Source organism: Trichomycterus rosablanca, chromosome 16 (assembly GCF_030014385.1).
Source record: "Trichomycterus rosablanca isolate fTriRos1 chromosome 16, fTriRos1.hap1, whole genome shotgun sequence".
Taxonomy (NCBI): domain Eukaryota; kingdom Metazoa; phylum Chordata; class Actinopteri; order Siluriformes; family Trichomycteridae; genus Trichomycterus; species Trichomycterus rosablanca.
The window spans coordinates 8,485,653-8,507,263 of NC_086003.1; the positions used below are offsets into that span (position 1 = coordinate 8,485,653).

Here is a 21,611-nt window from a genome sequence, read left to right on the forward strand (position 1 = left end):
TACTGCGTACCGTCTGTGCAAAAAAAAAAAGAATCATTTAATAAAATTGTTTAATTAAAACAATAATAAGCACACCAGTTGTTTAGGTTAATTATATACAAAGATTAAATCTGTTTAAAAATAGCTGTAACATTTGAGCAATTGTTGTACCGCTGGAACTACTTTATTGCGCGAACGCACTTTTTAAATGTCCTGTAGGTAATGCGTCTATTGCCTAGATCTGGTATACAACCTGCACAAATCAGCACCATAAATACTATTAAACATTAAATGTACAACAAATTATTGCCACCTTGTTTATTAGTAATTTGAAATATTCCATATTTAATAAAGCATTACTGGAATACTTAGAATGACCTGCATTCCTCACTAGGCCTTATCATTAGTTTGTTTGTTTGTTTATTAGGAGTTTAACATCATGTTTTACACTTTGGTTACATTCATGACAGGAACGGTAGTCACTCATTACACAAGGTTATATCGAACACAGTCATGGACAATTTAGTGTCTCCAATTCACCTCACTTGCACGTCTTTGGACTGTGGGAGGAAACCCACGCAGACACGGGGAGAACATGCAAAATCCGCGCAGAAAGGACCCAGACCGCCCAACGTAGGGATCGAACTCAGGACCTTCTTGCTGTGAGACGACAGTGCTACCCACTTAGCCACCGTGCTGCCCTCCTTATAATTAGTAAAATGTTGTCTCAACTCTTGTCTGAATAATAGACACTATAGTTTTATTTCTTATTAAACATATCATTCGTAAATCATTCATCATTCACAGTCCTGGCTATTAAAATAATATAGTATTAAAATAAGTATTAATGTCAAATTGAATACACTTCTTTCAGCAGCAGCAGGAGCAACGTTTACTAATAAATAATGGCGAATTAATCAAATTGTCTCATTTTTAAAACCTCTTGTTATTAAAATGTAAGATACATTTAAATTAATTTTTCCATTTATAACTACAAGCTGTACAGGACCAGTACAGGAGTCAGCAAAGCAATCCTAAATGAAGAAGCTACTGCCACCATACTTCACAGATAGATGCTATGTAATTCTTGGGCAATACAGTGGCTAAGTGTGTAGCACTGTCGTCTCACAGAATGAAGGTCCTGGGTTCAATCCCCAGGTGGGGCGGTCCTTTCTGTGTGGAGTTTGCATGTTCTCCCCATGTCTGCGTGGGTTTACTCCAGGTGCTCCGGTTTTTCTCCCACAGTCCAAAGACATGCAAGTGAGGTGAACTGAAGACACTAAATTGTCCATGACTGTGTTCGATATAACCTTGTGAACCGATAAACCTTGTGTAATGAGTAACTACCATTCCTGTCATGAATGTAACCAAAGTGTAAAACATGAAGTTAAAATCCTAATAAACAAACTATGTGATCCGTACATCTCATTCGCTCATTTGTCTAAAGAACTTTGTACCAAACGTGTAGTGGAAAGCTTTTCCAGATTTGAGACAGGAAGCATTCTGTGGTGTCGGTACATCAACACACTTTTGGTCATTATTTTATTTAACAGTGTACACATGAATAGAGAATAGAGTTCTAGAGATTTCTGCTGGCTGGTTTGTTATTATTGGGTTCATTGCATGCTGTGCACCTAATGTGTGGGTCCTGAATGTCCTCCTAGATAGTTTGTCAGTTTGTTTTAATTGTAAATTGGTGAAAACTCATGCATTTAGAAATGCTTGCAACACCTTCCAACTCTGGACAATTGTACAACTGTTGTGTTTACTAGTTTTCGCAGAAACTATTATTATTATTAATATTATTAAGAAGTGATCAGAGCCGCTCAGGTAGCGCAGCTGTAAAAACACACGCTGGAACCAGAGCTGGGATCTCGAACACATCGTATCGAATCTCAGATCTGCCTTGCCGGCTGAGCGGCCACATGAACAACGATTATTTGTTCATATGGGCGGGACTAAGCCGGATAGGGTCTCTCTCTCTGATGACTGGTGCAATTACGACCTCTGCTGGCTGATCGATGGCGCCTGCACAGAGATGATGTCCCTCTGTACACACAGCTAGGCTGCACTGCACTCGTCAAAGTGTAGGTGATAAGATGCATACGGCATGCTGCCCACGTGTCGGAGGGAGTGTGGGTTAGCTTCGTTCTCCTCAATCAGAGCGGAGATCGGCATTGGTGGAGAGGAAGCATGATGCAATGGGGCAGTTGGACGCGCTAAAGAGGGAGAAAAAGGGGAGAAAAAGCATGAAGAAAATATATATAAAAAAATTTAAGAAGTGATCAGTCGACGGTTTGAATAATTTATGTAAAAATCAAGATAATTACAAAACAAAACATTTAAAGAATGATAAAAAACAATATTCAATGTGACGTCATTTTGCAGCCAACATCCGATTATATATTTATAATGTTGCAGTTGATTTCTTACTAAAATGTATAGTTTCTTTTTACCACATGAACAAAAACAACAGCTGCAGAGACAAATATGCGCAGAATTCGTTACATCACGAACAATAACAAGCAGCTAGTGAGAACTGAACACAGTCGCTGCGAACGCGTGAAGAATCAGCCAATCAGCATCCAGTATTTTGGGCGGACTATTTGAACGCCTAACATCCCGATAATCTGATTGGTTCGCTTTGTTGTCTATAGGACTGTCAAAAACCGTTATGAAAATCGCGCCCCTGTGGTGTAAAACACACCAAATATATCAAATATAGAATTTCGTTTAAAAAATAAAGAGACATACGGATATACAGTGAGCTATTGTGACAAATATACGAGTTAGGGCGTGAAAGCGAGCTTACGCTTGCTACGTGCAGGCTTTGACGTCACACGGTGGGTGTGGAAAGAGTCAACATCAACAAAAGGAAAAGGACTGAGGAAACAAACACAGGTACCAGAAGGTCGCGGATTGAAAAATGTCCATCTAACATTTTAGGTATTTAAAATTTGATTTGAATACATTTATGAATCTAATTTACGTCTCAGCTGTGGTGTATGTGTGTTTGATGGTGTATATTTATTCGAATATTTCTGTCAGGATTTCCAGTAGGGGATTTAAATCTCCGTTTACATTACAGGGTCGGATAAATGCAGTTTGATGTCATTTAATAGTTTGCATTAAATATATAATTGTATCTGTATTATGCGAGTCCTGGTCTGAATGTTTGCAAGCCGTTCGATCATTTATAATCACCGTTTTTTATTCAATAGAACAATCAGTCTTGTTTGATCGCTTTTTGCATAAATATTTTATATATTTTTTGATGCACATATATTTCCTGAACGATCGCATTAAGCTGATCGATTATATTTATTACAAATATCCATAAAACTGCAACCAAAACTGCAAATCTAGGCCAAAACCCCCAAACAAATATGACCCCTCCCCCTCAATCGATGTTTTTCAAAACCGAGAAAACTGCTTTCTACGCGATCTTAACTCTTAATACATATCACAACATACATTTTTAAGCCGTTTAATATTCTATTTTTGTGTTTTTAATAAACAATGGGATTTTATTTCGTGTGTTTTGAATGTTTATTCTGGTCTCTGTGTAAAGAAGGCGTTAACGGAGGTAATATGATCCCCAGGGTTTGACACTCCGCCCGATAGAGGCTCCAGTGGAGCTAACCAGAACTAAACAAAAAACATGCACCAATATTTTTGTTGTTGTTGTTTTTAAAAGATCTTTGTAGATCCCAAACAAGATCGAGTCTTACCATGGAGGCCTTCAAGCTGATGAAGGAACTGAAGGTCAATCTTGAGCAGGAAATCCACTTTTTGCCCAAAGAGTCGGGGCTCCGCTTGATCGAGTCCAACCCAGAGGTAAATAAACTCTCCAAACCTGACATACTTCTGTTAATAATACATCTACTGTATATGCAAATCTCTAGATGATTTTCAAACATTTTCATACAGTGAAAACAAGTTACTAATACATGTAAACAAGTCTGAAAAATATTCTGGCTGAATATGGTTTTGGAATGTTGATTCACATGCCAGAATTGTTCAGATCTGTATGTTCTATTAATATTAATAATAATTTACTAAATCGTGAGCCTTTAAGCAAAGCTTGTAAAGCGTATGTATAAATATCCAAGAATTATTAGTTAAAATCAAGTCAAAAAAGTGGGCAAGCCGTAGCCTAGTGGTGATGTACTGGACTAGTAACCAGAAGGTTGCTGGTTTAAGCCCCACCACTGCCAGGTTGCTGCTGTTGGGCCCTTGAGCAAAGCCCTTAAGCCTTAATTGCTCAGACTGTATCCTGTAACTATAATGTAAGTCGCTTTGGATAAAGGTGTCTGCAAAAATGCAGAAAATGTAAATGAAAGTTTGAACTTTAGTACTTATTTTACTGGTAAAACAGGTCAACTCTTTAAAAAATATTTATTACATTTACATTTTCGGCATTTAGCAGACGCTTTTATCCAAAGCAACTTTCAGTACTGACAGTATATAGTCTTCAGCAATTAAGGGTCAAGGGCCCAACAGTGGCAACCTGGCAGTAGTGGGACTTGAACCAGCAACCTTTGGATTTCTAGTCCAGTACCTTAACCACTAGGCCACAACTGTCCCTTACATACATATGCAACAATTTGATACAGACCAGCATTATTAGGCTTCTGTCTTAAAATACTGGCTCATTAGTAAATTACATTGGGCATTTTTAATATGATTCACTGGCATTAATTATGCTGTTATTAACATGTAATAAACATAGGTCAATCTCTCAACACTCGACCCTTAGCTTTGTTACCAAAAGAAAATCTGTGTCCGATGGGTATGTGCTATTAGCCACTATCAGAGGGGTAATTTTAGGAAGTAGGTAAATAATAATGTGTATTTTTAATCAGCAGGGAAATGGAATTTCAGCACAATGCCGCAATGCCAAAGTGGAGGATCTATGGAGCTTGACCAGTTTCTTCGGCTACAGTACACAGACTTTTGTCCTGGCTGTTAATCTGCTGGACCGGTTCCTAGCCATGATGAAGGTACTTTTTAAATACGTCTGATTTTATTTGAATCATTAATACAACCATGTAGGTTAGTTACTATAACAGATATTAACTTTAAACGTTTTATCATCTGTTCTAAAGGTTCAGCCCAAACATCTGGACTGCATCAGCATCAGCTGCCTGCACATCGCTGCCAACGTGATGGAGGATGAGTGTAACGTGTCGTCCACGCACGAGCTGATCCGTATCAGCCAGTGCAAGTTTACCGTTTCTGATCTTGCACGGATGGAAAAAATCATCTCAGAGAAGCTCAACTTCCAGTTCCGAGCTGTGACTGCCTTAACCTTCCTGCACCTGTACCACGCACTAGCAATGGCACATACCTCAAGCAGGTGAGAGAGAGAGACAGACAGTGATTATTCCTTAGGTTCAAACACTGGCAAACAATCATAGCAAAACCACAGACAGATGAAAACAGCTAAAGCTCAAAAGGCAAGAATACTGTACATAGGGCTTGAATGGTTAAATAGGTCGATAGTCACTTTATCACGTTGTAAACTTGATTATCAGCCGATACTGTCATGTATTGAAGGGCAGAGTACTAAAAACAGACAGGGTTATGATGAGATACGTGCCTCTTTAACCTTAGTATTATACAATCAGCTGAACCTTATGATTCATTTTTATTTATTTATTTTTTTCCTAGGAATGAGGTGCTGAATCTAGACAAGTTGGAAGCCCAGCTTAAAGCCTGCCTTTGCCGCATTGTTTTTTCCAAAGCAAAAGTAAGTCATACTTCACAATTACAGCCTGAATGGATTTTAAATGTCTTTATTTTAGACTCATGTTTGATTCTCTATTTCTTTTTCAGCCATCAGTGCTAGCCTTGTCGCTCCTAACACAGGAGATCGAAGCCTCGCAGACGCCTGACCTGCTTGAAATCGTCCAGTCTATTCAGAGACATTTAAGGGTAAAAATTCTTTTTAAAGCTATTTTGACCAGTCTGTTGCACAAGCTGAAATGACCTAGTTAAAAGAAAACACCCTGTCAGTCAAACTGTAGTAGTCACAGTCATGACAACATTGAACCACTGTCTGTGAATTCAGCATGTTAAAAAAAGTAGTCCAACTGCTACAATATTGCCAGGAAGTAATGCAAGCTCGTTGTCTCTAAACAAATCAGTTAGATAATTCCAGACATGCTCAGTAGCAGCCGTGTCCTCAGCTATCAGCGTGTGCCAGTCAGAGTGTGTCTGTACGTTATGTAACTGGTCATGTGTGTGTATACAGATCTCAGAGAAAGAACTGCAACGCTGGAGAGGCCTAGTGGCCCAGTGCCTGGCACAGTACTCCTCGCCTGCTTGCTCCAAGCCCAACCACAAAAAACTGGTGTGGATCGTGTCCCGTCGCACAGCCCAGAACCTGCACAGCAGCTACTGCGGTGCTCCCGAGCTGCCGACGATACCCGAGGACAGCTGGAGCGGAAGGTACGCGCTGGTCCTGCACACAGAGAGAGTTTTGATATAAAAATTTTATAAAACTGTTTATAGCTGGACAGCCTTAACATCTGTTCTCATCCTCAACCAACCACTTCACACTATATATAACCAGTGTAGACCATATGGAATGTACACACAAATATACAGTAGTGTTCAAAAAAATAGCAGTGATTTTAAAAAAGCGAATAAAGCACAAAATCATTATAATACCTTTTATTTCCATAAATGCAAATGCACTTATGCACTACACTTTTAATTCTAAATCAAAACATTAACAACATTTTGCCATTTTGTGTTAATCCTTTACAGAAAATTAAGAAAAATGAATTTTAGGCTGAAAATGTTTGAGGTTTCACTTTACTTTAAATTACTGAACACATTTTTAGTGGCATAACAATTGTTTCCGAGATCTGTGTTGCATGGAGTCGACCATCTTCTGGCACCTCTGAACAGGTATTCCAGTCCAGGATGATTAGACTACATTCCACAGTTCTTCTGCAATTTTGGGTTTTGCCTCAAAAAAACACGTTTCAGATATCAGCCCACAAGTTCTCTCTGGGATTGAAGTCAGGGGATTGGGCTGGCCACTCTATTACTTCAATCTTGTTTGTCTGTAACCAAGATGTTTTGGGTCATTGTCATGTTAAAACACCCATTTTAAGGATATTTCTTCTTCGACATAGTACAACATGATCTGCTCAAGTATTCTGATATATTTAAACTGATCCATGATCCCTCGTATGTGATAAACAGGCGTAACACCATGATATGAAAAACATCCCCATATCATTTTGTACCACCGTGCTTTACTGTCTTCACAGTGTACTGTGGCTTGAATTCAGTGCTCAAGGGTCGTCTGACATAATGTCTACGGCCACTAGACCCAAAAAGAACAATTTTGCTTTCACCAGTCCACAAAATGTTGAGCCATTTCTCTTTGGACCAGTCAATGTGTTCCTTGGCAGATTTGAACCCATTCAGGACGTCTTTTTCTTAACAACGGGACTTTGCAAGGAGTTCTTGCTGGTAAATTGGCTTCACTTAATCATCTTCTGTACTTACTGGTAACTCCAGATGTTCCTTGATCTTTCTGGAGGTGATTATTGGCTGAGCCTTTGCCATTTTGGCTATTCTCTGATCCTTTCGAACAGTAGTTCCACGCTTCCTTCTGCGTCTTTCAGGTTTTGGTTGTCACTTGATAATTTGCTGCACTTCTCTGTATGTTTTTTCCCTCTACAATCAACTTTTTAATCAAAGTACGCTGTTCATCAGAACAATGTCTGGAACAACCCATTTTACCCAATATTTCAAAAGGAAATGTGCTATGACCAACCTGTGCAACATTTGCCCCCCTCCTACATTAAATAAGGGCCAAAATTGACAACCTCACTGCTATTATTTTGAACAACCCCCTTTCAATGAATGCTTCGATTACTCAGAATGAACGGCATGCATGTCCTAATTGTTGGGTTTGTTTTGTTTTCATTACTCTACTACACTTTCAAGTAAATTTTTTGCTATGTAGAAGTATCACTTCTACTAAAAACAGTGATTTATCAGGTTAATGGTGTTGGACTGCTATTTTTTTGAACACCACTGTATCTATGTACTCAATCTTGGCGGTGCTATTAGATAGATAGATAGATAGATAGATAGATAGATAGATAGATAGATAGATAGATAGATAGATAGATAGATAGATAGATAGATAGATAGATAGATAGATAGATAGATAGATAGATAGATAGATAGATAGATAGATAGATAGATAGATAGATAGATAGATAGATACTTTATTGATCCCGAAGGAAATTAAAGGAAATTTAGTTGGCGTCTACACTGATGAGATTGACTATTTTGGGAGGGGGGTATGTTAGTTTAGAGATGTTTAAAACACTTTATACACATATAACAGGGGTTACTATTTTGCAACGTTTAATAAAACCCAAACAAAAATAAGTAATTTAAGCTAAAACTAAATGTAGCTTAGTATAAAGTATAGTATATAATTTAAATATACCCTAATAGAAAAAAAACAATCATAAAACATTTGATTTGCTTATATGCTACATATTTTAACAGAATATTCCTGAACAAACCTTACTTGACAATCGACTAGGACTATAAGCAACTTGACAACATTGTTAATCAGTAACTGCTCATTTCTAGCATAAGCAAAGTAAACATTCTGCAACACAGCCAGGATTTTTAGGGGAATCTCAAAAACAAGCCCTGCCCAAAGCTTTTAGTTTCAGATTAGTTGTTGGTACAGGCCGTAACTAAGCAACCAAAGTATCATATTTCGCAACATCTGCATTCTTGTCTTAATGACAGGCGCACTAACACGTCACTGCCTCACCTTTCCTAGTCAGCAGTGGATCCAGACCTACACCTTATCTCCACCCAGCATACAACACTGAATAATAACACACGTTTCTAAAAATACCATATAAGCTATTAAAAACATAAAACAAACACTGCATACCAGTTCTCTCTCACAAACTATTCATGCAGTAGGTGTGTTACCTGACCAGATTCTTTCGACTGAACCCTAATGACTTCACTTGTTTCCACCCGATCAGCTGTGAGTCAGTAAGACAGAGTGTGCTGTGTGTTGTAATGTCTGACGTGAGTTTCCTTTTCCCTGTCTAGCGAAGAGGACTGGACTGAAGAGCTCAGCTCCGGCGAGGAGTCGCTCAGCAGTTCCCTGGGCAGCGACGCAGAGGGGCCTTACTTTCCTGCTCACTTCTCACTGCGCAAGAAGTAGGCCAACCGAACCTGCCAGCTATTCAGAGGCTGCCTCGAAATACTCTAGCTTCCATAGTGATGTCAAACACCCGGACCTCTACAGATCAAACAGCCACGGTGCCTGGGTCTCACACAAGACGTTGCTCATGACGGCCTGTTTATTTTAGTTTCTCTATTAATACTGATTCTTCTCTTCATTTTCTTGAACGGTTTTTAAGCTAAAAAAAATTGCACAAGACAGGCAGCTAAAATTTACACCAGATATATTTCTGGGGGGGAAAATTTTTTTTTTTGTAGCCATTGTGTATTATTTAGTCATTGTTGATGCATGTCGAAGTCTGCCACATTCCAAACGATGCAACCAAGACATTCAAAAAAGATCTGTGAGACTTATGTACGACTGTTGAATTCTGGGACGATTGGATGGATGAGTGGCAGCAGGAGCCATACAGTATTTTGAGTGTGTTCAGTTTAAAACAGCCAGGCTTTAATTGGTTTTGTGGTGTGTATGCACTGGTTTGTAATCCTTACACTTGCCTGTTTAGGTTAGATTAGCCAAATTAGCCAAAGTAAGTGTCTGTGTGAAGGAATGAATAAGTGTGTGTGTCAGAAAATGTGAGAAAATGTCAATATAAAAAAATGTAAATTTGTATAATGTAAAAAATGAAAAAAAGATATGTATAGTACTTTGTAGATATTAACTTATTTATTGTTATTTTTGTCATTATATGGAAGAAAAAAACCAATATTTTCAATTTCAGTCTCTGTGTCCTTTTTTTATTCTATTTTAAGGTTTTTCTTTTAAGAGTTTTATTAAATGCAAACACTACAGATGTTTCTTCAACAATTGACACCCAATTGAATATAAGCTGGTTGTTTACTGATATTCTTGCTTGTTCGTCAGAATTATTATTATTCATTTTGATAAACCGCTTCATTCTGGTTTACATTAACCGGTTTCATCCGGAATCACTGAGCGCATAAAGTATGGTATATCATTTATATACATCCTAATAGAAAAAACTAAATCATTTACCAATTAAAACTCTAAAAACCGATTAAGGGCCGCTCAGGTTGCGCAGGGGTTGGGGTTTCGAATACATCGAATTGAATCTCAGCTCTTGGACTTACAGCAACTTGACAACATTCTGCACCACAGCCAGGATTTTTAGGGGAATCTCAAAAACAAGCCCTGCCCAAAGCTTTTAGTTTCAGATTAGTTGGTACAGGCCATAATTAAGCAACCAACACACACACAGACAATCATGTCTGTGAAGACGCCTGGCCAGCCAGCTGATGTTTAGCAGGTTTTATTTTACATCATTCATTTACAAAAGTTAAGATTCATAAAATAAAATAAAGAATTAAAAATGGGATATGAATGTAAGAATTAATATTTTTGTGTCAGTTTGAAGATGCAGTAAACAGAACAGCTCATGAAAAAGAAGAAGAATCCAGCTTATATCAGCAATAGCAAATAAAATACTGGCAGGAATACTATTATTATGAAATAAAAGGACATTACAATAAGACATCTCAACATTGCTATTTACTTATATATTTTTTTTTTTTATGTTTTTGTTTTAAAACAAAGATGCAGACCAATTTTTTGTTACAACAGCAGAAGAAACCACATTTTTACTGATTACCCAACCAGGTTTGCAGTCAACCTATCAAATCTATCTATCAAGTATGCATGCTGTGAGCTGGCCAAGTTTGTATTATAATGTATGCATACTGAGCTGGCCTATCTAGCAAACAACCAAATCAGGTTTTTCAAGAACACTTCTGCAGTAATTCAGCACTAAAACCTTTCACATTGTCATTTAACCTTAAAATTCCTGCCGTGTTAAATCTGTCATTAGTTCTACAGGCGTGCTCGGCACACTATTAAAATGACAACAGTGCCGCTCAGGTGGCACAGCGGTAAAGTACGCTAGCTCACCAGAGTTGGGGTTTCGAATACATCGCATCGAATCTCGGCTCTGCCTTCCGACTGGGCTGGGCGGCTGCACGAACGACGATTGGCTGTTGTTCATAGGGTTAGGGGGTAAAAAGTCGGATCATAGGTCCTCATAACTGGTGCAACTGCGGCCCCTGCTGGCTGAGGAATAATGCTGATGGGGGTGTGGCCCTCCGTACACAGTGCCCGTTGGTGTATGAACTTGAATCGTGCAGGTGAAAAATGCAGTCTGTACTGACTGTACGTGAAGGGTCGAATCAGTATAGAGGACGCAATCAGGGTAATTGGACACGACTAGATTAGGGGAGAAAATTGGGGGGTCCCCAAGTGGCAATCTATGGGCAAATCTATTTCAACTCAATTTGTGCAATTCATTTGGGCATAATAAAGTAACCCAAGACAGCCATGTACCATAAAACCAAACAGCACAACGGACAAAAAAATACAGAATTCAAAACAGAAGTGGAAAAAATCTTCAGCTGTACGCAAACTTTCTTTATTTTAATTTACAAATTAATATGAAATAGGCTAACAAAATTTTATTAAAAGATACAAATGTTCAGTTACTCGATGAAGTTGCAATCAACTTATTCAACGACCACTGTAAATTAGACTAGTTAACAAAATATACAAACTTTCATCTGGTTGCAATAAACCAATCAAACAAGAACTTAAATAGCTCAATACAACTAATATGAAAATAATATAATAATAATAAAAAATATATATAGTTGTTTCTCCAAATTCAACAAAACGTGCCACTTTTAATGACTGCTGCTGTTATGACCTGCTGCAAATGTGATGCACAGCCAGACACCAGCTTCCAGCAGCATTCCTGAGAAATCTTAGCTCATTGCTTATGGACAATGGCCTTTATTTCACTAATATTCTTGGGTTTGGTGCTACAGTTACCCCTTTTCCACCAAAAAAACCATGGTTCTTGAACCGGTTCTGTTCAGGTTTCTCTGAACCTTGGTGTTCTGTAGAGAACCGACGCGCGTTTCCACCAGTTTCTGAGAACCAAGCAGCGTCATCAACGGTGGGCGTTCCTTAACAAAAGTTAAGAGCAGTAATATCATGGCGGAGCGTGTAGATTATGTGCAAGCATTTGTGCTGCTGTTACAGATGTTTGTTTTTATGTAAAAAGCATCGATATAACAATCGATGATAAGAAGACGTGACGTGTTTGTGGCAGTTGTTGTTTTATTTAGTTTATTGATGTGAGAAGCGTTTTGTGCTTCGGTTTCACCGTGACCCTCGGCACAAATAGCCGATTTGCTCAGCGCTCGACTTAAGAGGTGAAACATCACTAAAGTTTCACAACACGAACAAACATCTGTGTGAAATAAACGTCAAATCTACTCTAAAATAAAACATGTATCTGTGTTTAGCTGGATTTACTTCTCGTGTGTTGATGCAGCTCGGGGAGTTGAAAAAGCTTCACGCTTTATTTTTCACGTTAAGCGTTTTTCGTTCTGTCCGGGTCACGTTTATCACGTAATATCACACAATTCACTTTTTTAAAGGTGCTTTGAAAATATCAGCGGCAAAATGGCTCAAAATGTAATCAGGTGAAGTTTAAAAGATAAAAATGCAGCATTAAGCTCCATACGAGACTCCAGCTGACGCCATTGTTGCTGTGGCTATGCTGTACAACATGACGCGCCCACCGATGGACGTCACGGTTCACGCTGAAAAACCAAGTATTCTGTGGTGCCAGATTGGCCCGCTAGTTTGCTGTCTGGAACCTATTATTTCCGGTGGAAACACGCGGAACTGGTTCATAATCAAGTTCGGGAACCGTGCCGTGTCGGTGGAAAAGGGGTAAGTGGGTGCTTGGTGCTACAATGGGTGCTTTGGGGTTCTTTCCATTCTTTAACATTCCTGCCATTTTAGCAACTGATTGGAACATTGATAGATCCTAACATTGCTAAAGAGTTGAACATTTAATGTATTTATTTACATTCTTGCATGCTTAGTATGGTGCTTTGAGCTTTTGTTGAATTAGAAACAATCGGCTATGTGGGCAAAACCAAAACACAGGATTTTCAGTTTGCCCAAATAATCCATAACGAAATTAGCCACAGACGGCTTCTAATTGATTTCTATTGATTTGGTCGATCAATTGTTGTAGCTCTTGCTGGGTGTTACTAAGTACTATGGAGGGTATCTAAAATGTTTGCACATCTGCTACAATGACTGTATGTGTCAACATATATACTGATCAGCCATAACATTAAAACCACCTCAAGGTTTCTACACACACTGTCCATTTTATCAGCTCCACTTACCATATTGAAGCACTTTGTAGTTCTACAATTACTGACTGTAGTCCATTTATTACTCTACATACCTTTTTAGTCTGGTCAGGATGCCCACAGGACCACCACAGAGAAGGTATTATTTGGGTGGTGGATCACTCAGCACTGTGCCAATGCAGTAACACTGACATGGTGGTGGTATGTTAGTGTGTGTTGTGCTGGTATGTAGGGCTGAAACGATTCCTCGAGTAACTCGAGTAAATCGATTACTAAAAATCATCGATTCAAATTTTTTGCATTGAGGAATCGTTTAATCCGCACAACCATATACAGCTCACGGTGTTTTACACGGACGACTTTCACTTTTGCGCAGCGTGTTTAACGCTGTGTGCAGGTGACATGAAGAATCTGAGGGCTGCGTCCCAAATATCTTAAACATAAACAGAACTTAACGGGACTTAATCCGGGTTCTTTTTGCGGACAGTTTAATGAACACTACGTATGTGGACACGTTCGCCGCTCCTGCGAACTGAACGTATCAGTTTAGGACGCAGCCGAGATTTGATAGCGCGGACTGCAAAATATAGAGAGAAAATAGCGAACAGGAGGAGACTGGACAGAGAAAACCACAGAAAGTTTGAGATCATTTTAAGCTGATAAAACTAAAACTCAGTATAACATCCACACTATCAGAGCGTCGTGTGTACTTTACTCATGTTTACTGACTTTACTTCGTTGCAACCACCACAGGCTTTTATGAAGATTTAGGCAGGCGCGCGCGCACACACACACACACACACACACACACACACACACACACACACACACACACACACACACACATCTACCTCATCTAGAGACACAATCCTGACAGATTTTTATCCCCCTACAAACACCACAATACCTCCCAAACAAAATATTAAAGCTTTATGTTCTGCATGAGCTGTAGCTGAAACTTTGAGTTTTGAAAGTTGCACAAATTACAGGCTTATGTTCATGTATTTTTGTTTATTATTATTTATGACTTGATGACCTGATGTTTCAGGTTGCCTGTTTACATTTTAAAAGTAAATTGATTTATTTTTTATTTATTTATTTTTGCATTTAAATTTTTTTAAACTGTCCTGTATGCAAGGAATACAAATGTACAGTTTGGTTTAAGAAACATGTCTTATCTAATATGTATTTGTTTTTGCTCTTTGTTAAAGCAAAAGTATTTCTTATCCGATTACTCGATTAATCGCTGGAATAATCGATAGAATACTCGATTACAAAAATAATCGATAGTTGCAGCCCTACTGGTATGAGTGGATCAGACACAGCAGCGCTGCTGGAGTTTTTAAATACCGAGTCCACTCACTGTCCACTCTATTAGACACTCCTACCCAGTTGGTCCACCTTGCAGATGTAAAGTCAGAGACGATCACTCATCTATTGCTGCTGTTTGAGTTGGTCATCTTCTAGACCTTCATCAGTGGTCACAGGACGATGCCTACAGGGCGCTGTTGGCTGGATATTTTTGGTTGGTGGACTATTCTCAGTCCAGCAGTGACAGTGAGGTGTTTAAAAACTCTAGCAGCGCTGCTGTGTCTGATCTACTCATACCAGCACAACACACACTAACACACCACCACCATGTCAGTGTCACTGGTCCTGTGGGGGTCCTGATCATTAAAGAACAGGGTGAAAGCAAGCTAAAAAAAGTATGTAGAGAAACAGATGGACTACAGTCAGTAATTGTAGAACTACAAAGTGCTTCTGTATGGTAAGTGGAGCTGATAAAATAAAACAGTGAGTGTAGAAACAAGGAGGTGGTTTTAATGTTATGGCTGATCGATGTATATATGTGATTTTTCCACAGAGCTTGTGTTTACAAATTTTCACCCAAATCAACAAAAATGCTCATCTGACCAGGGGTACCAAAACAAAACGAGATTACTCGTAGCTTCCTCACAGGAAACCGTTTCTCAAACACATTATTCATTGCTTAACCTTGGAAAGCTAGAGAAAGAACAAACATTCAGTTGTTTGTTCCCTGGGTTGAACGCATGACGTAGAAATCAGCTGATTCAGAACGTCAGAAGGCCCCGGGCAGCTCCAGGTCACATGTCATGACCGAATGTACTGTGGAAAGAGTTTCTGGCTAGAAATTACAGCCACAGAAAACGCAGAGACCACAAAATTATATGTATTAAAGTCTGCTGCTTTTAAGGTTTTTCTCATATGGCTAAATGAATGAACGTCTGTCCTTAGGATCGGCAATAGCAACATAGCTAAACAAATAAGAATAAAACACACATGCTCAGGGGGCTGCTGAAGCCAATATAATGTTAATCCTAAGCACTGGTCTCTGATTTACACAATTTGATTGGTTTTTAAAGCAATTAACAATTACAGTGTTGAATGAACACTGTGGTTCCTTAATCACAACATTAACTCTACAGTATACATTTTACATTTTTAGCATTTAGCAGACGCTTTTACCCAAAGCAACTTACACAATGAGTGGAACACTATGAGCAATTGAGGGTTAAGGGCCTTGCTCAGGGACCCAACAGTGGCAACCGGCAACATTCTAGTTTACTAGTCCAGTACCTTAACCACTGAGCTATAACTGGCCCCACATAAATTTAACATAATTACATAATGCTCAAAATATACATACATTTAACACAAGGTATTTATTTTAAACTTAAGTTCTGTTAATGGGAGCTTTATGGCATGTCTGGTCTAGATGTATAACAATTCAAGGCCGTGTCACAAACCAAGCCCTACGCAATACATAACAGGGCCAGACAAATGTATCTGACTGACATTTTATGGAGAAATAAAGCAGCAGTTTGGTTTTACATTGATGTAAATGTATTATCATAATGACGTACACCAAAAGGCCGAACGCTGCTTTAAGTCAGTGCTTCTTCAAAACAGAAACTGTTTAAATGAGTGTTTCCATTTGGAAAAAAAAATACTCCAGGGTACCTGACCAATTCATGAACTTACAGCTGTTTTCTAGGATGAAACTAGGATGTCATGGATCACACTCACAGCGTGACAATCAGCTCAATTAATCTGATTTATCAAACATGCACAGAAAGAAAAACAACCAACATTTAAGGAAAGAGTTGAGATGATTAGCGTCTTTTATTTATTTATATTTGGTTTATGCTTTTTCTCCCCTTTTTCTCCCTTTCAGCGCATTCAATTGCCCGATTGCGTCATGCTTCCTCTTCACCAATGCCGATCGCTGCTCTGATTGAGGAGGACGAAGCTAACCCGCGCCCCCTCCGACACGTGGGCAGCATGCCGTATGCATCTTGTGACCTACACTTTGACGAGTGCAGTGCAGCTCAGCACTGTGTATGGAGAGACACACCCTGAGAGCACTCTTTTCTCATCTCTGTGCAGGCGCCATCAATCAGCCAGCAGAAGTCATAATTGCATTAGTAATGAGAGAGTCCCTATCCAGCTTAATCCCACCCATATCTGAACAACAGGCCAATCGTTGTTCATGTGGCCGCTCAGCCCAGCCGTCGGGCAGAGCTGAGATTCGATACAATGTATTCAAGATCCAGCTCTGGTTCCAGCGTGTGTTTTTACTGCTGCGCCACCTGAGCGGCCATTAGTGTCTTTCAGAATCAATACTCTGACTCGAATTACGCTCGTTTCTCAGTGTTCTGCTTGCTTCATAATCATATTTTTGGTTGGTGGAATATTTTCAATCCAGCAGTGACAGTAAGGTGTTTAAAAACTCCATCAGCATGCTGTCATATCCACTCATACCAGCACAACACACACTAACACACCACCACCATGTCAGTGTCAATGCAGTGCTGAGAATCATCCACCACCCAAATAATACCTGCTCTGTCGTGGTCCTGGGAGAGTCCTGACCATTGAAAAACAGGATAAAAGGGGGCGAACAAAGCATGCAGAGAAACAGATGGACTACAGTCAGTAATTGTAGAACTACAAAGTGCTTCTGTATGGTAAGTGGAGCTGATAAAATGGACAGTGAGTGTAGAAAGAAGGAGGTGGTTTTAATGTTATGGCTGATCGGTGTATATGGAAAAGAAAAACAACCAACATTTATGGACCGAGTTGTGATGATTAGTGTCTTTTATAAACCGAGCACAGAATCGATACTCTACTGTACTTTCTCAGTGTTCTGCTTGCTTCATAATCATAACAGGAAATACATCAGAGATCGAGGTTTCGTAGCCGATTACCAAAACTGTGTATTGCAAGAGTTCGCTGTGCATTCCTTTATGGTAGAATCAAGACAAAACATACGTAACGTCAAGTGTAATTTAAATGGAAAGTGTAAGTAATATGTAAAGATCGATATAATGTATAGCATAATAACTTCGATATAAAATTCTGAGTGTACACACACTTACATATATTTATACATATATTAGAGATGGGACGATCAATCGGCTACGAATCGGTATCGGCCGATTTTTAATCAAAATATGCTATCGGCGATCGGCCGATATTTCCTAAAAGTAGCCGATCCGATCGTGTGATATATAAAGACCATGTTAAGTTAACAGCTCAGTGGATTGATCCAGACTTTGAGCTACGAAGCACCAACCATCGCATCAAAATTCATCAACCATCGTACAGAAACCACAGTGAAAGCTCTTCATGACCTAAAATAACATAATTAACGTTGTGCATCATACATACCATGTAATTTTGCTGATTGTAATATTTACTTTAAAAAGATAATTCAACCCGGTCACGTAAACTCCTGGTTCACTTTGGTAAATCGTAAGCGGTTCTTACTTGTGATGTAGATGAGAACAGAAAACGTTAGAGCCAATCAGAGGCAAAAGTTTATTCATTAGCAAATTCGTTAGTTCAGGATCATCTGCTGAACTTTTAGAAAACTTTTAGCTCCTTACACGGAACGAGTCTGACTCGGTTACAGATCTGTGGCAATAGCAGTTTAATTAAGCTTTTTAATGAAGCTTTTTAATGTAAGAGAGTCACACAGAATGTTCTGTAGTAGCTGGTGTTTATTTAAAACCACGACATTTAATTAATAACAGTAAACACGGAGAGATAACTGAGAAGAGAAACTTACGCTTCACATAAAACGAATCAACTCATGAATCAATGAATCACTTATAGCGATACTGTGAACAAAGCGTCTCTTCTAAAGGCACAAACACACACACGCGCACGCTGCTCCGGTTTATCTTCACTGTGAGGCTCTTTTTAAGTTTACTTATTTTATTTACTGCTAAACCTCCCACCCCCCACCCACCCCCCCGATCGGAATCGGCCGATGTCCCTGAAAGGAGATCAGAATCGGTGCCAAAAACCCTGATCGGTACATCTCTAACATAAATTGTTATTTTATATTATTAACAATAATGCTCAATCATTCAGTCATGGGTAAAAGTCTTTTTCCTTCAACTCATAGGTAAAAAGAAGTGGTGGTACCATCTACCAATCAGCAATCCCAGCTGACCTCTGGACCTCTGTTATTAAGCTACAACACTCAGCTAACAAGTTACCAATATGACAAATATGCAGTATTAACTTTGTGCTTTGTTGACCAGTGTACAAGAGTTCCTCAGCTCCTCAGTTAGGTTGATCAGATTTAAAAACAAATCTTTCACCAGAACAAGGCACAAACAAAAGAGATTAAAATAGCACTGTCCAAATAAACTGAGCTAAATTAGATTTGCAAAAGCTGCTTAAACTTTGATTGAGCTGCTTGAACTTTGTTCTCTGCTACTTGCTTAACTTCACCACTTTACCAGCAGAACAGCACTACAATATGACACTCATACAAGTGTATGTGTAGTATACAGAGGGTGTATTCCAAACTGGTCCGACAGACTGAGTGAGCAATTAAGCAATTGTGTTTACATGTATTAGAACAATCCAGAACAAACAAAGGAATAATATCATATCTGCAAGGCATGTATCCTTAAATAAAATCAAGCTATTAAGAAATAAGTGCTCTAAGCGTTGAACATTTATTAACGTTTGATACTCTTACTGACGCTTTAGTATCAGCCAATACACAGTACAGATACCAATCCCAACTCTATCCAAGTTAAAAACAAATCCTGATATTCAACAGTTTACATTTACGGCATTGAACAGACTCTTTTATTCAAAGCAACTTACAGTCGTGACTGAATACAATGCAGGCAATTGAGGGGGGCTTAATTGTGGCAACTTTGTGGGGCTTGAACCAGTGACTTTGAAATTTGAGTTTTACAGGGGTAGGAATAGCTCAGTGGTAGTGGTAGCTCAGTGGTTATGGCACATGATCAATAATCAGAAGGTTGCCAGTTCAAGCCTCACCACAAGTTGCCACCGTGTTCTGTTATAATGATAAATCACTTTGAATAAAAAGCATCTGCTAAATGCTGCAAATAAAAATGTAGTTATAAAGGTAAAAACAAGTAGAGAAAGCTGAGCTGGCTAACATTATTAGCCTGTAAGGCTAAACATATGTACTTTTACACTTGGATAGTTTGGAAAAATCAGGCACTTTTTTGCTTATACAGACTTTACCAGGATTTTACACACTATCTTAGGGCTGGGCGATTTTGCAAAAAAAGAAATCTTGATTATTTTAATAGTATTACCGATTATCGATTACAATTTCGATTTTTTTGTTCTTGTATAATGCAATTGAAAAAAAGACTAGAGATGGGACGATCGATCGGCTATGAATCGGTATCGGCCGATTTTTAATCAAAATATGCTATCGGCGATCGGCCGATATCTCCTAAAAGTAGCCGATCCGATCGTGTGATATATAAAGATCATGTTAAGTTAACAGCTCAGTGGATTGATCCAGACGCCAACCATCACATCACCATTCATCAACCATCGTACAGAAGCCACAGTGAAAGCTCTTCATGACCTAAAATAACATCATTAACTTTGTGCATCATACATACGATGTAATTTTGCTGATTGTAATATTTACTTTAAAAAGATAATTCAACCCGGTCACATCTGAGTCGATTCTATCAGCACGTTATATAAACTCCTGGTTCACTTTGGTAAATCGTGAGCGGTTCTTACTTGTGATGTAGATGAGAACAGAAAATGTTACAGAGCCAATCAGAGGCAAAAGTTTATTCATTAGCAAATTCGTTAGTTCAGGATCATCTGCTGAACTTTTAGCTCCTTAGACGGAACGAGTCTGACGGTCGGTTACAGATCTGTGGTAATAGCAGTTTAATTAAGCTTTTTAATTAAGCTTTTTAATGTAAGAGAGTCACACAGAATGCTCTGTAGTAGCTGGTGTTTATTTAAAACCACGACATTTAATTAATAACAGTAAACACGGAGAGATAACTGAGAAGAGAAACTTACGCTTGGCAAAAAATGAATCGACTCATGAATCAATGAATCACTTATAGCGATACTGTGAACAAAGCGTATCTTCTAAGGGCACACACACAAACACACACACGCGCGCGCGCGCTGCTCCGGTTTATCTTCACTGTGAGGCTCTTTTTAAGTTTATTTATTTTATTTACTGCTAAACTTCCCCAACCCCCCCTCCTCCCGATCGCAATCGACTATCGGCCGATGTCCCTGAAAGGAGATCGCAGATCGGAATCGGTGCCAAAAACCCCGATCGGCACATCTCTAAAAAAGACTCAAATTTCTTTTTTGCATTTTTATTTAAAAGACTGCAGAAGTGAAAAATAGTAACAGCACCACTTATAATTATCATTTCAAGAGACTCAAACTTTATTACAATAACGATATAACAATAATTAAAACAAAACAGAAATCTTAATTAGCTATATCCTTTATAAGAATAGCTCACAATCAACTCTTATTTTAAATATTGTGCAGCAGAACCTCCTTAAATTAGGAAAAGTGCAAAACTACAAAAAGTTATTTACAGTTTTCTTAAAAGCACATGTCCCCGGTCAGTCAATCCTGATCGCGCTCATCGGCTCCGGAGTTGATTCAGTGACTTATTTGAACTCCGTTTGTGTGTCTCGTTTTGCCGATCGTCTTTGCGCTCCTTATTTCTGAATCTAACCGTTACTGTGTATAATTCTTGTTGTTTTCCGTTTACTGTTTTAGTTTTAGCTGGTTTTGGACTCTACCTGGTTTTGTACACTGTTTTTGCCCTTTTTACATTAAACTTTACCTGATTTATATTCCGCGAGCGTCTGGTCAGTTTCTGCCTCGTGACA

General features: G+C 38.8%; 2 protein-coding genes across 5 annotated transcripts in view; one reads left to right on the forward strand and one right to left on the reverse strand.

The window, feature by feature from the left end:
* Positions 1 to 2,655: 2,655 nt before the first annotated feature.
* On the forward strand, positions 2,656 to 9,947 carry ccng2 (cyclin G2). Of its 4 annotated transcripts, none has more exons than XM_063011047.1 (8): positions 2,656 to 2,925; positions 3,677 to 3,816; positions 4,845 to 4,982; positions 5,088 to 5,338; positions 5,653 to 5,731; positions 5,818 to 5,916; positions 6,236 to 6,432; positions 9,097 to 9,947. In XM_063011047.1, exons 2-8 carry the CDS (start codon positions 3,712 to 3,714, stop codon positions 9,209 to 9,211), a joined length of 984 nt encoding a protein of 327 aa, XP_062867117.1. In that variant the 5' UTR covers positions 2,656 to 2,925; positions 3,677 to 3,711; the 3' UTR covers positions 9,212 to 9,947. The 4 variants fall into 4 exon arrangements, with proteins under 4 accessions (XP_062867117.1, XP_062867120.1, XP_062867118.1 ...); XM_063011050.1 differs by having other exon boundaries at positions 4,848 to 4,982; XM_063011048.1 differs by having other exon boundaries at positions 2,656 to 2,880.
* Positions 6,372 to 21,611, reverse strand: part of taf1c (TATA-box binding protein associated factor, RNA polymerase I subunit C) — a 48,089-nt gene continuing 32,849 nt past the window's right edge. The window contains exon 16 of the mRNA XM_063012113.1: positions 6,372 to 6,445. The gene's annotated coding sequence lies outside the window, so the exon portion shown is untranslated. The remainder of the gene's footprint in view (positions 6,446 to 21,611) is intronic.

Bases quoted from the DNA above. Each gene is read 5' to 3' on its own strand.
- ccng2 (XM_063011047.1), top strand. From the start codon at position 3,712: ATGGAGGCCTTCAAGCTGATGAAGGAACTGAAGGTCAATCTTGAGCAG. The intron at 5,732-5,817 runs GTAAGTCATACT...TTTCTTTTTCAG, and splicing joins TTGTTTTTTCCAAAGCAAAA to CCATCAGTGCTAGCCTTGTC. The intron at 6,433-9,096 runs GTACGCGCTGGT...TTCCCTGTCTAG, and splicing joins GAGGACAGCTGGAGCGGAAG to CGAAGAGGACTGGACTGAAG.